Source organism: Phocoena sinus, chromosome 1, assembly GCF_008692025.1.
Source record: "Phocoena sinus isolate mPhoSin1 chromosome 1, mPhoSin1.pri, whole genome shotgun sequence".
Lineage (NCBI taxonomy): Eukaryota > Metazoa > Chordata > Mammalia > Artiodactyla > Phocoenidae > Phocoena > Phocoena sinus.
In genome coordinates this window covers 150,894,937-150,907,457 of record NC_045763.1, presented here as the reverse complement: position 1 = coordinate 150,907,457, position 12,521 = coordinate 150,894,937, and the positions used below count along the sequence as shown (strand labels likewise).

Here is a 12,521-nt window from a genome sequence, read left to right as displayed (position 1 = left end):
ATCCAGAGCTACACTGTGACCACTACAATCTATTCTCCCTCAACATGTACTATTTCACTGTGTCCAAGATGCTGAACAACAAGGCTTCCAGCCCCTGTGGCTCCCTTCCCTTGCATCTGTGCCCATGAAAAGTTTTCAGTCCCTCTGTCCCTCTTCCTTCCCTGCTAGTGCGCTGCCTACCACTCTGTCTCCCCAGTCTGGCTGCAGGGCAGATTTTGTTCCAACCCGTTGTCCAAAGGGCCCATGGGGTCTCTTGTAATTGCACCCCACCCCCAAGTTGTTTTATATGGTAAAAACAAACTCTGTTTTGGGAATTTGTGTTTAGAGAGGAAACTTTTTAAGGCCTGTCTTTTCATCACCATCTCTCCAAACCTCGATTCTTGAAGAACATGGTGGTGTAGAGATTGTGTAAAAAAGTAATTTAGATAGAGTCTTCCAGCCCAAGAGCAAGGATTCCAGGCTCTGTTCCTGGCTCTGCCACGGACTGCTAAGCCTCTCTGACTCCCAGTCTCATTTTCTCTCTCTGCATTAGTTGAGAATGAAAGGGCTGTCCAAGGGACAAGATGGAGAGGAAAGAGATGATGTCCAAAGATATCCTTGCATTTCTGAGAACGAAAGAAAAAAAACTTCCCTATGAAGTTAAACAAAAAAATGCATGTAAAGCATTTAAGCTATTGCCTGGCACACGTTAGATGCTGAGTAGCTCAGGCAGATGGAGCGTGCAGGGGCTGGGGCACCCGCAGTCTCAGGGTTGGCTGTGGCAGGGCGTGGCTGTCAGAAGAGTGCTTCCCTGATTTTGCCTGCAGGGTACGACTGGTGACATGCCACAGCTCTCAGGAAAGTGACCTACTTGGGTTTTTCTGTATGGACACAGGATTGCGAGAAATTCTCATTTGCATAGAGATGGGGAGTTTATTTTTACTAGAAGCTGCATGTCAAGACTGAGAAGAAAGAGGCATTTCTTAATAATCATTAATCAACTGTATCTGAAAAGAAAAAGAAATCAATTCAGGAAATGAGATGCTAAGGAAATGAGGGGAAAAACAATCTCCCCCTACATGGACCCACCCAGTGAGCCTTGACAGCATTTCCTTGTATCCACCTGCATAAAAGTGACCAGCCCTCTACAAGTGGCAAGGAACACAAAGAGCGGAGACACAGGAGAAGCCCAGGAGCACCCCGTGAGAGGTCGTCCTTCCTCAGAGGATTTGTTCATCAACCATCCCAGCCCTCGTCCTTTACAGCTGCAGAGAGGTGACCTGCTGTCCCTGTGGGTGACCTATTATATCCCAAGTGCTGGGCATTTTGTAGAATGGGGAGGGGTATTCTGTATAGAGGCTGAACTTTCCAGTACCTTATTCTCAATAAGAAACAGGGAGAGTGGGAAAGGAGGAAGGAAGAAAGGGAAGGGGAAGGAATCTATTTTTTTTTAGAAATATGATGATTTTATTTTTTATTTTATTTTATTTTTTAAATCTTATTGAAGTATAGTTGATTTACAATGTTGTGTTAATTTCTGCTGTACAGCAAAGTGATTCATTTATACATATTCTTTTTCACATGCTTTTCCATTATGATTGATCACAGTATATTGAATATGGTTCCCTGTGCTATACAGTAGGGACTTGTTGTTTATCCATCCTATATATAAGTTTGTATTTGCTAGTCCCAAACTCCCAGTCCTTCCCTCCTCTCTCCCCTTCCCCCTTGGCAACCACAAGTCAGTTCTCTATGTCTGTGAGTCTGTTTCTCTTTCGTGTATATGTTCAATTGTGTCATATTTTAGATTTCACATGTAAGTGATATCGTATGGTATTTGTCTTTCTCTTTCTGACTACTTCACTAAGTATGATAATCTCTAGGTGAAAGTATGTTACTGCAAATGGCATAATTTCATTCTTTTTTATGGCTGAGTAATATTCCACTGTATATATGTACCACATCTTCTTTATCCATTCATCTGTCGATGGACATTTAGGTTGCTTCCATGTCTTGGCTATTGTGAAGAGTGCTGCTATGAACATAGGGGTGAATGTATCTTTTTGAATTATAGTTTTGTCTGGATATATGCCCAAGAGTGGGATTGCTGGATCATATGGCAACTCTATATTTAGTTTTTTGAGGAACCTCCATACTGTTTTCCATAGCTGCTGCACCAATTTACATTCCCATCGACAGTGTTGGAGGGTTCAAGGGAAAGGAATCTAGCGTTTACTGTAAACTTTTTGTTCTAGGAACTGTGCTGGGCACTTTAGAATATGTGTATTTTTAATCCTTTGGAGTATTAAATATCTTTTTAAACATAAGGAACACCACTGGTTCAGTGGGATCCGATCAGAAATGAGTTCCTTTTTGTCTGCTGTAAGGAAATCTGCTGGATCTCCAGTTGCGATCCCAGGAGGAACAGACCTGTAGGTGGGGGTGGTGCAGTGGTAAAGGGAACAGGCCACCCGCCTTCACATCCTGGCTCTGCCACTTGTTGGCCATGTACCTTGGGCAGGTTTTCTCCGCCTTGCTAAGTGTCAGTTCCCTCTTTGGTAAAATGGGGATAGAAACATAACCTGCCACATAGGGTGGTTGTGAGCATTAAATAAGATAATTGTGGAAAATACTTGGCATGGAGCTCCAGGCACATGGCACATATGATAAACGTTAGCTACTACTGTTACCTGAATCAGCCGAGATGTCTGGAGTCGCCTCACCAAACTAAGGGGGACCTCTTTTTTCTCCACATCTTTCTCCTGTGAGGCTCCCAGCAGGGGATGAACCGGCAATGCCCCACTGCTTCTGAGAGTTGTCAGAAGAAAAACTGTGCCCCCTTTTAGTCACTTGGCTCTCTAGAAGCACCTTATTTGCCTTTCGAGGGGATAGAGCTCTGGGGGACTCTATAGTCTCGCCTGTCAATGGGGTCTATTTTCCTGTTTTGTCAGAAAGAGGTTGGAAAAAGAGAAATCAAGTTCTTTAACATAATGCCTGCTCTACAGTGAGGTCTCAACCTACACCTGGCCCTCACTGAGAATGACGCTGAGTTAAGGAGAGAGAAGGAGAAATGGTTTTCTAAGCAGGGTTTGCTGTTTCTCAGAGAAGAGGCTGGGATTCCCGAGGATGATCGGGGTGGGAGAAGGGGAGCGGGGACAGGTGTGGCTCATGCTCTCACACGTGTGTGCCTAGAGCAGCTGTAACTATAGTTAGGAGTGGGGGTGTCCACAGCCCCCTCAGCTGGCTTCCCGTGCTTGCTGCCTCCCTCTCTTCCACTGCTGCACCCACTACGTTTATGCAGCACAGGCCTGGCTGGGAATGAGTGCTCAGTCTGCACGTGGAGGAGGCTGGGCAGAGCCTGGTCTATTCCCAGGGGTTGCCCTCTGACTTACCTTTCACGTTCAGCTCTGTTTGTGAAACATGCTAGTACTGGAGAAGGTCAGAGAAGGAGAACTCAGCAGGCTGTGCAGTTATGCTTTGGGCACTTTTCTCAAGGTGTGTTACACGACACTATTGAAAGCCGTCCAATGAAAAGAGGCAGAGAGAAAGGCAGGAGGGGCGCGAGAACTAGAAGAGGGAGCAGGCATCTCAGGTCTGGCCCTGCCTAGAGGCTAGCGAGCTGCAAACCTGTCCCTGGTGCCTGCTGGCTCAGTGTGTGATGGAGGGGAAGCCGCCACCTTGCCATCTGGGGGTCTCTCTCTTCACTGTGGCTAATTAGTTATTAGATGCCCCGCACCTCCCTTTCCCATCTTCTCCAGAAGGTGACATCTTCACAGCTGACTTCAAAGGAATGATTTTAAGCAGATACACAGTAGGGGTTTATAACAAAAGGGTGTCGCCTATTTGGGGGGCAAACATAAAAACCAAATGTGCTTACAGCTCTATTTACAATAGCCAGGACATGGAAGAAACCTAAGTGTCCATCAACAGATGGATGGATAAAGAAGATGCAGCACATATATACAATGGAATATTACTCAGCCATAAAAAGAAATGAAATTGAGTTATTTGTAGTGAGGTAGATGGACCTAGAGTCTGTCATACAGAGTGAAGACAGAAAGAGAAAAACCAATACCGTATGCTAACACATATATATGGAATATATATATATATATATATATATATATATATATATGTCATGAAGAACCTAGGGGCAGGATGGGAATAAAGACGTAGACCTACTAGAGAATGAACTTGACGCGGGGAAGGGTAAGGGTAAGCTGGGACAAAGTGAGAGAGTGGCATGGACATATATACACTACCAAACGTAAAATAGATAGCTAGTGGGAAGCAGCCGCATAGCACAGGGAGATCAGCTCGGTGCTTTGTGACTACCTAGAGGGGTGGGATAGGGAGGGTGGGAGGGAGGGAGATGCAAGAGGGAAGACATATGGGAACATATGTATATGTATAACTGATTCACTTTGTTCTAAAGCAGAAACTAACACACCATTGTAAAGCAATTATACCCCAATAAAGTTGTTAAAAAAAAGAAAGAAAGAAAGAAACAAAATGTGCTTTTATAATTTTTCAGATCTGTTGCCTAACTCCTAGGGCATATTACCAACACTGTTTTTCCTATTTAATTTATTAGAAACAATGCTTCTCACCCCTGTTGAAAAGTGAGCCCTGTTGAGTCATGAGAGTGATTTACACACGATTTACTCCCTGGGAGTTGGGAGAGCACTGGATCAGCCTCTCTAGGGGTGGAGCGGGGGCAGGGGGGACAGGGAAGGGCTCATTCAATCGATTAAAAAAAAATCCAGAGAAGGAGACACATGCCCCAAGGTCCACAGGCTGAGGTACTGAGTCCTGTTTTCTCGGCTGCCATCTGGCCTGCCCCGCGAGGTCCACAGGGGAACTCGGTTGGGGTCTCTTTCCTTGCTTTTCACTCTTGGCTGGGAAGCTGACTTTATCCCTTCCTGTAGGACATGCAGGCACAGGGTGTTTCTCTCTGCCTCCTGGCTGTGATGCTCTTTCTGTGCTCAGCGCATGCCCGAGGTCTCAGGAGATGTCTGATTTCCATGGACATGCGCCGTATGGAGGAGAGTTTCCGAGGGATCAAAAACGCCATTGTGAGTACGGGTTTGGGGTGAAGGTGTGGGCGGGGGGGCGTGCCTCACTTTACATCTTAACGTGGAGAGCCAGTTCTTTCTCATTACCTTTGTATCTCTGGAGAATGTGGAGTACTCACTGCTTGTGTCTGCTCTTATGTTTTCCTCCACAGCAAGCTAAGGACACCTTCCGAAATGTCACCATCCTGTCCACATCGGAGACCCTGGACAGCGTTAAGGTATTGGCCTGTGTCTGCTCGTCCCTCTATTGTCATTTTTACGGTGAAGTGGCGCAGGGCTGAGGGAGAAATCCTCACCCTGTGCTCTTCTCTTTCCTAACCTCCAGTGAACTCTGATGCTCCGGCTTCTCACATGTGAACTGATGCGTGAGGGCGCACTCGCGTCTCAGCGACCTTGAACCCCATGGGAGGGTGTTCACTCAGGGAGTGATTGGGGTGCCACACGCTCAAATGGGACAGGATGTCTAGGGCTTAGGGTGACTCTGGAAGGTTTCATGGGGAAGTTGAGAAAATGAGCAGTGACTTAAAAGCTGAGTAGGCTTGGGGTTAGTGGCTAAAAGAGATGGAAGGGTTTTGGGGAGAATGGGGATGCAAAATCAATGGATACATGTCAGGGGACATAGAGGCAACCAGGGGGAAGTCCCTGGCATTCCAGTGGTTAGGACTCTGTGCTTTCACTGTTGAGCACGCAGGCTCAATCCCTGGTCAGGGAACTAAGATACTGCAAGCCGCACGGCACGGCCGAAAAAAATGAGACAACCAGGCTCGTGGTGTGAGGGACATGAAGGCAAGTGGAAGAGAATGAAGTGCACAAATACATTGGAGTCATTTTACCAAGAACCTTAAGCCAGGCCAAAATGGAAACTGACTAGCTGAGCCTCGGCCTTCTTTTTTTTCTTTTTTGGCTGTGCCGTGCGGCCATAGGCAGTCCCTGCAGGTTTTTGAGCCAAAGACTGTATGGCCACAAAGTCTTTTAGACAGTCTGGTGATGTTCTTTACAACCGCCAGCTTGAGGCACGAAAGCAGGGAGGGGATCAGTCTACTTGTCCAGAGAGAGGTGGTGAGAGTGTGTTACAAAACTGTTGGCTTACGAGGTGATAATTCACTTTACAGAAGGGGCCACTGAGAAGTGCCTTTAAAAGTGAGCTCCTCCAGACCTTGTAAGCATTCTAGAAAGATCCAGTTCTTTCAGGCATTTATGTGACAGAGTGTAAGGTACATCCACAAAGAGTTACTTTTTCCTTGGGCTTCTCTGCACGAGATAATTCTTCTAGGCAGTATTAGGCCTGATTTATTTATCGTAAACACATGGGTCCACTTCCTGAAAGCTATTCCAGCCAATGGTATAAGAGACTCAGAGGATATGATAGCTGGAAGGGACCCAAAAGGCCATTTGTTCCCAAACCATCATTTTCAAGTGACCAAATTGACATCTTGGGAGAAAGAATGACTAGTTAGTGGTTGAGCCAGGAATAGACCCCCCAAGTCTCATGCCTCTGTCTCTAGATTCTTTGTCCTCTCAAGGTCTAGAAATAGCTGATGTGGCATAAGGAAACGGGTCAATGAGGATGCAGGTCTTTGCCATATTTCTCCCCTCCCCACCCTCTCCCTCCTTGATAAAACAAAGGTTGCAACATTTTGCCCAGTTGGTTAGGGGAATTAGCAGGAGCAGAGGAAAAGGAGGGTTTTTGTGTTGCAAGGTGAGTTTCCACGTCAGAAAATCTGCCTGTCGGGCCAAGGAGGCTTTGCTGCTTTAATGCTAATGAAGATAAATGCACCACTGCCTGTAGCCACTTCCCTTCTCAGACTGAGCCATAAATCTCCTGCTCTAGCTCTCAGGGCTGAGTGCAAACTGCTAGAAGGAAACTCTGCCTGGCCAGCTGCTTTAAACTGTGCCTGGGGAAGTCGGGAGCTTTCCCTTAGGGACAGCTGCACTCTGCCCGAGGAGGATCTGCCCAGATGTGTGCATTTCGGCAGCTGTCAGTTTCCATTCTTGCACGTCTCAGCTCCATCCAAGTGATCCCTGAAGTTTAAAAAGGACAGACTGGGGGCTTCCCTGGTGGCGCAGTGGTTGAGAGTCCGCCTGCCGATGCAGGGGACGCAGGTTCGGGCCCCTGTCTGGGAAGATCCCACATGCCACAGAGCGGCTGGGCCCGTGAGCCATGGCCGCTGAGCCTGCGCGTCCAGAGCCTGTGCTCCTCAATGGGAGAGGCCACAACAGTGAGAGGCCCGCGTACCGCAAACAAAACAAAACAAAAAAAGGACAGACTGGAAGAGAGCTGAGCAGGGTGGCCAGGATAAACACAGTGTCATTACACAGGAAGGAATATGTGCCCAGCACAGGCCTGACATGCAATAGCCATCGAATAAACACATGTTGGTGGCTAGGAGATGTTCCAGAGAGGCAGACTTCAGCACAATGTAAGGAAGTACTTTTCAAGAAAGCTGCTCAGACATTGGTCCTTTCAAAAGGGAGGTGTCTGATGGAAGCGGTTAAGCCGAAGTTAGGGATGACTTGTTGGAGATGCTGTAGAGAGAATTCTAGTCTCTGACTGGGCTCCATCCCTTGTGAATATATCTCCTGGCCATGTAAAAAGAGAGTAAGAACGGCAATCTCTCCTTGGTGCCTTTGTCATAAGTAGCTTTGGTGTGGTTAAGAGGACCCTCTGAGAGCAGTATGAATTTTAAAAAATGACTTCTAGTTATCTCCCTCCTTCTTGCCCCTACCCAAGCAGGCTGCTTTGATCTCTAAGATAGTAAGAGAAGAGGGCCTCTGGGGCTTTCCCTAATTTGTGTCTGTAGCCCTTAGATGTTTGCTGCGTGACCAAGAACCTCCTGGCATTTTACGTGGACAGGGTGTTCAAGGACCATCAGGAGCTGAGCCCCCAAATCTTGAGAAAAATCAGCAGCATTGCCAACTCTTTCCTCCACATGCAGAAGAGTCTACAGCGATGTGTGAGTCACCAGCAGCATCTGCTTTCCGTCTGCCCCAGGGAGAACCCGGGACATGCTGGCCCCAGTCAGTGTTCCGAAATGGATCCTGGACTCAACGGAAATTCCCGGCCCTGTCGCCCATGGGGAGAGCTGTTGGGAGCCTCTTCCAGTGGTCCCTCCTTGTCCAGGGCTTCCTCCTCACCAGACCCAGTTTCCTCATGGATAATCTTCCTGTGGTGACCGATGCTTATGTCAAAGCATCTCTTAAGTGATGCCGGGGCTGGCCTGTGAGAGAGGCATACTGAGGATTCTGGGCTTATCACAGGCATAACCCTAGTTTCTTTGTCTCTGGCCCTTTGGGGTTTCCATACCAATTAACCTCTGGGTGGTTCCCTGGTATAGCCTCTCCTAAGGATCACCTATTCATTCACTGTGATCTATTAAAGACAAACCTCAGAAATAAAACCAAACTCAAACAAACCAACAAAAACTTAGACCAGGAGAAAGCCTGGACTCTGGCCCCATCTCTGCTGAAGATTTCGTTTGTAACTTTGTGGCAAGTTACTTCACCTATCCGTGCCTTGGGTTCTAAAATTGTTAGAAGAGGTCATGACCCTATCCCACTTACATTAAAATTCATTTAACCAATTATTTAATTAACTGGCCCAAAATATTCATTGAGTGCCTACCTAACGCTGTACTGGGTGGTGACACACAGACTTGGAACCTACTCTCCAGGCCTTTCCAGCCCTGGGTAAGTGCAGGGTGACTCTACACGCAGACCCTACTGCCCCCTTCTGCCCCAACCTGGGTTTACTCACCTGACTCTCACCTTGGGAGGAAGGAGAACTATCACTCCTCATGCGGGAGGTGGCGGTGAGAGTGAGCTGGGGTGGAAAGGTCCTCTGATGGGTGCTGTCTCTGCTTGATCACAGCAGGAGCAGAGGTTGTGTCACTGCAGGCAGGAGGCCACCAATGCAACCAGAATCATCCATGACAACTACCATCGGGTAAGGGAAGGGAAGAGGATGGGGAAGATGGAAATGGGATGTCAGAGCCTGATTGGGTAGCCTCCTCTCCATTCAAATTCATTCATTTACTCACCAGTATTTATTTATTTATCTTAACATCTTTATTGGACTATAATTGCTTTACAACGGTGTGGTAGCTTCTGCTTTATAACAAAGTGAATCAGCTATACATATACATATGTCCCCATATCTCTTCCCTCTTGCGTCTCCCTCCCTCCCACCCTCCCTATCCTACCCCTCCAGGTGGGCACAAAGCACCGAGCTGATCTCCCTGTGCTATGCGGCTGCTTCCCACTGGCTATCTATTTTACGTTTGGTGGTGTATATATGTCCATGCCACTCTCTCACTTTGTCACAGCTTACCCTTCCCCCTCCCTGTATCCTCAAGTCCATTCTCTAGTTGGTCTGTGTCTTTATTCCCATCTTGCCCCTAGGTTCTTCATGACCATTTTTTTTTCCTTAGATTCCATATATATGTGTTAGCATACGGTATTGGTTTTTCTCTTTCTGATTTACTTCACTCTGTATGACAGACTCTAGGTCCATCCACCTCACTACAAATAACTCAATTTCAGTTCTTTCTATGGCTGAATAATATTCCATTGTATATATGTGCCACATCTTCTTTATCCATTCATCTGTCGATGGACACTTAGGTTGTTTCCATCTCTGGGCTATTGTAAATAGAGCTGCAATGAACATTGTGGCACATGACTCTTTTTGAATTATGGTTTTCTCAGGGTATACGCCCAGTAGTCGGATTGCTGGGTCATATAGTAGTTCTATTTTTAATTTTATAAGGAACCTCCATACTGTTCTCCATAGTGGCTGTATCAGTTTACATTCCCACCAACAGTGCAAGAGGGTTCCCTTTTCTCCACACCCTCTCCAGCATTTATTGTTTGTAGATTTTTTGATGATGGCTATTCTGACCAGTGTGAGATGATACCTCATTGTAGTTTTGATTTACATTTCTCTAATGATTAATGATTACTCAGCAGTATTTATTGCGGGTCTGCCCAATTCTGTGTCTGCAAAGAGTGTGTTGGTCTTACCTCATCTGCTAGTTTCCTGTGCTCCCCTTCCCTATCATCCTTCCAGCATTTTCTTATGCCCTCACATATCAGACCTACGTTAAGTTTTGAGGGAAAGCACATACTGTTTAAGATGGAGGTGATATCAGAGGGAGCAAAGATCTCCAGAGAACTGTAAGCTGTTATACATGAAACATGCTACCTTCTGGGTGTCACTGTGGCCAGTAACTGACATCAGCATCCTGTGTGGTGACGAAGAATAGTGCTTCTCGTGTAGGTGCAGATGTTGAATGCACACCTCACGTAGAGGTGGAGTTAGAAGCAGTGTTTCTTATGTGCATCATTTCGAGATTCTGTTAAAATGCAGGTTCTGGCTGGTAGGTCTGTGTTTCAACCACACTCCCAAATTATGACAATGCTTTGAATAACAAGGAGCTGGGGAGTCCGTTCAGACCTCTGCTTCTTTGTGGAGAGGTTCCGTAGGCTAATATAACAATGGCTGAAACGCATATCGTTCTTCCTATGAGCCAGGTGTTGTTCTAAGCACACTAAATGTATTAACACACTTATTCCTCACAACAATGCTATGAGCCATTATCCGCATTCGATAACTTAGGAAAGCAAGGCACAAACAGGTTAAGTAACTTAACTAAGTTTATACTGCTGCTAAGTGATGGAGGTAGGGCTCGATCCCATGCCATCTGGCTCCACAGGACATACTTTTGGATCTTACCATCTCCTTCTATTCTGCTGAGGAAGAGCTGGAATAAGTCAGGAGACTTGGGTTCCAGTTCAGCTCTTCTACCGACCGGCTGTGTCACACTGGGTAGGACACATCCTTAGGGGTTTCAGTGCTTTAATTTGTGCAGTGGAGGCACCACCTTCTCCCTCCCCACTGCTGGGCACCTCTGGGATTGAGGCTTTCCGGGAGAACAGAAGCACTAAAGCAAACTGATGTGAACAGGAAAGTAAGCAGAACTGCCAGAAAAGCAAGTTGTTTTTTTCTGGGAAATATAGGAAAAAGAAAAACAGATGGCAAAGAATGAAGACCTTTTCATTTTGTTTATAAGTTGCTGACATGATTTAACTGCTTGTTTGTGGAAAGCAATTTAGGTCACCTATTAAGAAAATAATTTGAGGTCTGTATGCCCTGCAGATATAATGGTTGAATAAAAAGCAAACCTCATGGGGACCAGAACGTGGGGAAAGTGATTTGAAAACTATGACACGGTCTAGAAAGGCAGGTTCTTATGATGATTTCCATGGTTTCAGTTGGAGATCCGGTCTGCTGCCATTAAGTCTCTGGGAGAGCTGGACGTCTTGCTAGCCTGGATTGACAAGAATCATCAAGGAACTTCTGCTGCCTAAAGACAAGAAATCTAAGTTTGGGGGATGAACAGCCCCTGAGAGGTTTCCAGTGGGAGACAGCCAACTTTGAAGGGGAGGGAGCTAGGGAAGGCTCCATTTTTATGCAAATTGGGTCTTTTTGAGGAAAACTTCCTGCCCATTTGGAATGCTCTTCTTTGGGGCTGAGGTATTGTAGGGGAAAAATCTAGGTTTGAGCACATATTTCCCTGTAGCTACAAGTCTCACTGGCTGGGCCCAAGCTGTCTGATTCCACCTGAAAGTATCCAAGCAGTCTACTGTCATATTTATATGAAATATGTCTGTCAAAAGGTCCTGTGGGCCATCCTGTGGGGAGAGGGTGAGTTTCCCCCTAATTTATTGTGAACTTGTCTATCCCGTGTCTGTGAGGTGATCTAAGTGGTATTCTGTAGTGCATATTGTACTGATTGATTTTATTAATAAACTCTGTTCTTTACCAATTAGTGGAAGTGTCTTCTGATCCAGGGAGAAGGAACCATGAATGGTGACTGTTAGAATTAAAAGGGCCTTAAAGAACAGAAACAGATGGGGAAACTGAGACCTAGAGAGGAATAAAAATTTACTCAGAGTCCCAAAGTGAGTTAGTGCCGAGGGTTTCAAACCGGACTCCATCCAGCACCCTGTCCTCCACATAATGATCAAGAAGATGAACACAGGGCTTCTGATCATGACTCCTTCCGGCTACCACTCCATTTCTGATCTCCCTTTCTCTGCGTTTCTGTCTTTTCTCTCTGTCTCTCTGTTATTGAAATTGGGTCCCACTGCTCTACAAAATCAATACTCACAAATGTTGATAGAAAGGAAACGTGCCTTCAGTCAGAATGCTGGCAATCTGGGGAGATGGACTCAGCATCCCCCAGAAACCACCTCCAAAGATTCTGCTCGGACATGAAAGCTTCTAAAGGGAAACAGGGAAGTGATCTCAGTTTATCACTGAGTTAGGGGGTCAGAGTCACCGCCATCCCCCACTGTGCGCAGGCTCGTCAACTCCTCCTGATTTTTCTTTAGATGCTATATCTTGTTCACAAAGTTTGTTCGCAAGATTACTGGAGGGGAAGCTGGGGAAGAGATCTGGTCATCTGT

At 46.3% G+C, this 12,521-nt stretch overlaps 1 protein-coding gene across 1 annotated transcript; it reads left to right on the top strand.

The window, feature by feature from the left end:
- The first annotated feature begins 4,910 nt into the window (after window positions 1-4,910).
- IL19 (interleukin 19) lies at window positions 4,911-11,420 on the top strand. Its single transcript, XM_032608186.1, has 5 exons — window positions 4,911-5,054; window positions 5,207-5,272; window positions 7,856-8,008; window positions 8,923-8,997; window positions 11,325-11,420. Exons 1-5 carry the CDS (start codon window positions 4,911-4,913, stop codon window positions 11,418-11,420), a joined length of 534 nt encoding a protein of 177 aa, XP_032464077.1.
- Window positions 11,421-12,521: the final 1,101 nt, after the last annotated feature.